This window comes from Vespula vulgaris, chromosome 25 (genome assembly GCF_905475345.1).
Source record: "Vespula vulgaris chromosome 25, iyVesVulg1.1, whole genome shotgun sequence".
NCBI classification, from domain to species: Eukaryota; Metazoa; Arthropoda; class Insecta; order Hymenoptera; family Vespidae; genus Vespula; species Vespula vulgaris.
The window spans coordinates 291097-295988 of record NC_066610.1 but is presented as its reverse complement, the minus strand read 5'-3'; the positions used below and the strand labels follow the sequence as shown (position 1 = coordinate 295988).

General features: G+C 24.8%; 1 protein-coding gene across 1 annotated transcript; it reads right to left on the bottom strand.

Moving 5' to 3' along the window:
* Positions 1–4132, bottom strand: LOC127072462 (odorant receptor 10a-like). Its single transcript, XM_051012906.1, has 6 exons — positions 3980–4132; positions 2539–2824; positions 2151–2250; positions 1948–2058; positions 424–579; positions 1–328 (listed from the first exon to the last, which is right to left on the bottom strand). Exons 1-6 carry the CDS (start codon positions 4035–4037, stop codon positions 278–280), a joined length of 762 nt encoding a protein of 253 aa, XP_050868863.1. The 5' UTR covers positions 4038–4132; the 3' UTR covers positions 1–277.
* Positions 4133–4892: the final 760 nt, after the last annotated feature.

Here is a 4892-nt window from a genome sequence, read left to right as displayed (position 1 = left end):
TTAAAGTCAAACTGATCGTACAGAACTGGTTGACTAAACTGATTAATAATTGATTGAAAAAGAGATTCAATTTCAACTTGATTGTTTCAGTTTAAGAAATATTTAGTCGAAAATTGAAAACGTCTTAATAAATGATCTGGAACATATCTATGTATCAATTTTTTTTCTTCTTTCTTTCTTGTAAGAAAATCGATTGAAATCGATTGAAAACGATATTTATACTGAATTATTGCGAAAAGAAAAAGTGATTTTATTAATAAGTGAACAAAAAAAATCTTTATAGAACATTTCGTAGTAGAGAGAGATATCCCATCGATGTTTTAATAATCTGTAAAACACGTTACAAGGAATATATTGAATTATCGATTTCGTTTTTTAAAAGAAAAAAGATTTTTTAAAAGGAAAAAAAAAAGAAATACTTACATCGGTAAAAGTGGCCAATGATAAGACGAAAAATTTACCAGAAGTCAGTTGTTGTGGTTTCTTCATACGTAGCATGCAAATATAAATCATTTTCAGATTGATCGGTGAAATGTTATACCACTCGTAACGATAAAATGCGTTGCTCAGACTCGTACTCTAAATTTGTAAAACAATTTTAATGGTGAGTATCGAGTAATCGATCTATTACAGAGTGTCTTATCAGATTTGATCGTAATAAAATTTTTTAAATATTATAAATACCTATAAATCGTTAATCTTTTTTAACAAATAAATTAACCTCTAGTTCGATTTAAGTCTTTGACATACGAGGACATTGTTTTGTCGTCGTATTTTATAAATCAAATTGTGAATTTATTGTTTTGAACAAAAAAGAAAAATTTCTATTATTTCAAAACAAAATGACCAGTTATCAACCTACAGAAAAAAACATACGTTATTGTATGTTATATCATTCGATTAGGATTTAACGCAACAATCGCAACTATATCAAATTTATGATATTATTACGTCCGAAGTGATTATTATCCATCGTAACTAATCGTATTAATCGTAACAGTATAGCAAACTTTAACTGTATTTCTTACAAAGCAACTTTTTACATTAAACTTTGAGTTTTTTACATTAAACTTAAATTTTTCTCAATAACAATTGAGCCGGTTGAATTGAAATTTTAAACACGTATCGAGTGAATGTGTGCCTAGATAAAACTATAATAATATATTGAAACCTATAATAAAATTATGAATTAAAACTATAATAATACAACCAAAGTAGACTAGAATTATCCACTTCCTTGTTTCAGTTGAAAATTTAAAAAAAGAATCAAAACTCAAATTTTAAACAACCGTAATTTCAATAAAAATGCTCAAACTTGCTTAGTTCTAGTTGGACTCATAACTATATTCGTATAGATTTAAAAAAATTTGTGGGTTACTTTTTTTTGTTAACGATTGTAGTAGGACGATTGTAATTCGTGTACTCAATTAAATCAAGATTTCATATGACCTACATGTCGGTATATTTTTCAATGAAATAATTCATAACAATTTGCGTTATTAGTTTAAGTATTACCAAATTTGTGAGATATCACTTTTCTCTAGATTCAATAATTTATTCTCTCAAAATTCATTCGTATAAAAAATCTTAAAAACGGGTGTCTAGAATAGAATACTGCTTTAATCTCAAAGGGAGGGATACAACTTTAAAATCAAGCAAATAGTTAAACGATTTTAAATATACCGAATTTTTTTCTAAATTAAATTTCGATGAGTTTCACAGATAAAAATCATCAGATTAATTAATCAAACACTTTGTTTTAAAATAAATAATTGTTTCTCTTTTCTTTTTTTTTGTGAATTAAAAATTATAAATAAATAAATTAATGAAAATAAATTTATGAATAAATAGTTATTAGAAACTAAGTTGTTAAAAATAACAAAAAAATGTCGCTGATAATCAAGTTAAATAGGACACCCTGTATTACATTAATTAAATTTCTATTACTTCCTGAATGAGACACTCGCCGATGTAACAATAAATAAATAGTGTACTCAAGACGCTAAAGGCGTATGCTATGAATAAGGTGAGTGTTAGTCCTTCTTGTTTTACGGAACCCTGAAAAAAAAAGGAAAAGAAAATGAAAAGAAGAATATAAAAACATAGATATTCGTTATATTCGTCCATTACAGATAGTATGTAATACGTACTATAAGTGCATAGTAACCTGATATACAAAGATGGAACGTAGTTCCCATCAATTGTTGTAATATCATTACACTAAAATTATCTTCCAAAGTTTCTGCTTGCCTAAAATCGAATAAAATATTTTAGATATTTTAAGTATAATATAAATAAAATATACAAAAATATTTTTAATCCATTATAAATTACGAATTTTTCATTTATTTGTATTTTTTTCATCTTTGTGTATTTTTTTATCTATTGTGAATAACTGTTGTTTAAAATATTGTTTAGCCTTAATTTTCATGATCAAATTCATGTCACATATCTTCTCTTAGATTAATATCAGAGTCGAACTATTATCTTTCATTCAAAAATAAATATTAATAAAAATATCATATATTTTAGCTTTACCTTATCAATTTATAATGTCGAAATACCAGTGCCTTCATATTAAATTGAAAACTATTACAGTCATCGAGAATTTCTCTGACCCTGCAGCTGAGAATTCCAAATTGTGCCGAAATATGAAAAGCCAGATGTGTAAATAAACAATCGAATCCAACGTAACCAATTATAATAATCGGAACCATTAACATCTGATAGAGGCAAACACAAAAGTAGACCTTAGTGTCATCTATGTTGATAATAACTCGAGTTTTATACGGTAGGGTGTAACCCAAAGATGAGTTTCTTATTGCTATAAAAAATAAAAAAGATGTGTATATATATAGAATGTCACAAAAAAAAGTAAAGATTATTATTAAATTTAGGAATATTTTTGAAAAATAAAAAACAGTTGTTTTCGAAGGGGACACGTTCTTATCATAAATTCATCAATTTTGGACTAACTTCTTCGAAAATCTTAAATGGCAACAGAAATTATTTGGAAAATCTTTTAATTCATTTTACAATTATGTTGTTTTAAAAATTTTGAATCAATTATTTCCCAGAAAATGCGTTTCGAAGTTTCAAATTGAAAAATATATTCATTTTATGAAATATTCGATTCCACAGGGTGGATCAATAACTATTAACACTTTAAATATCTCTATTATTTGTTATAATATGGAAAAAATTATATAGACAAAACTTGTATGGCATGAAAGTGGAAAATAATGAAAGATTTTTTTAATGGATTCATGCTTTTTTCTATAACGTGATAGTAAATCACAAATGGAATACGACTTATGACACAAGATCATTCAAGATCAACCAAGGTCAATAATTACAAGACAAAGAATTCGTATGGTTTTTTGAATTTCTATTATTATGACCTTATGTAATAAATCCACTCATAACTTTTTTCCACTTATGACCTACTATCATGCTATAAAAAAAAAACAACATATGAATCCATTTTAAAAAATGAATTGAAAACTTCTATACTCTCTCACTTACTCAAAATGGATGAATATATAATAAAGATCTATTCTCTTAAAAAACACGATTGATCTGTCCGCACATTGTTCGAAAAAATCATTAATTTCTAATAATCTATTATATTAGTATATATACATATGTATAATACATATTAGATATTTCACACAAGAATGAATTAAATGAAAGTTCAATGATAATAAATAAACAATCCGCATTTATAAATTACAATTAAACAATTGTAAGTAATTATAGATTACTAAAAAGAAAAAAAAGAGTTATATACAAAAATAATCTCAATCAAAATTTCTAGTAAATATATAAACATAATTAAAAAATGAAATTTTTAATAAGTGAAATAAATTTAATAACGATATGAAAAAACCTGTTTTTGTTATATGTAAGTACATATGTACAAAATATACATACTTTAATTAATAAAATTATTTCTTATGAAATTGATCGTATCAATTACCGATTTTTATGTTCGGTAATATCCCGACGATGAAATACAATCCAATGGCAAGGGTCATCGATATAAATGCGGTTAAAAAATAATATTTTGCCAGTTTAGTATATTTTATCAAAATGAATTTCTTCTCCGATGTATTATAATCATCATCGATCAAACTATTTTCAATTTCTAGGAGCAATTGTGCTAACGATTTTCTATTCATCCTGCAGATCGTTATTTTCGTGAGTGTCATTATGAATAAAACGTTTTCGGTGAAATTATCGAGAATTTCAGAGAAACCAATTTTATAATAAATCAAATTGGCAAATGTCAAGCAACAGTGGAAGGAAAGATACATAAAAGTAAAGAAAAAAAGTGGATCGTAGATCTCGAGCGGCCATATTCCAAGATATTTTAGTAATCGTTTGTTCCATCGTAATGATTTCATTAATTCGGTTATATGGAGTGTCTGTAATAAAAATAAAAAATAACCTTATTAATATTAATAATAAATATTTGAAAATAATTTAATGATCACACAATCGAATTTTATGTTTCGACGGAATTATAGTAAAGTTATTTTTCTATTCTAAAAGAATAAAATGGTTTAACGATTTTAATTAAATTAATTATTTCTTTGTATAAATATATATGTGTATAAAAATATACTTGCATATCACTAAAATATATATGTTTTAAAAATATGTAAACAAATATATATATCATGATAAAATATTATTTATGTAAATTGGTACATATAATTAAAAATTTTCGTGCCATTTTAATCTACATGTTTTAAGAAAAGTTGTTTGTTTCTTTCTTTTCTACAAAATGATGCAATTTTTTTAAGAAAAATATTAAGATACATATATATATACCTATTACATACATATAAATCTATATGTATGTAAGTATATAGAAAGTGTTGTTTAAT

What these genes read in the sequence shown, in the direction of transcription:
- LOC127072462 (XM_051012906.1), bottom strand. Translation starts at nt 4,037, where the DNA reads ATGACCCTTGCCATTGGATTGTATTTCATCGTCGGGATATTACCGAAC. An exon ending in CGACATTATAAATTGATAAG is followed by an intron (nt 2,251 to 2,538) that starts GTAAAGCTAAAA and finishes ATTCGATTTTAG; the next exon opens with GCAAGCAGAAACTTTGGAAG. An exon ending in CAGGTTACTATGCACTTATA is followed by an intron (nt 2,059 to 2,150) that starts GTACGTATTACA and finishes TTTTTTTTTCAG; the next exon opens with GGTTCCGTAAAACAAGAAGG.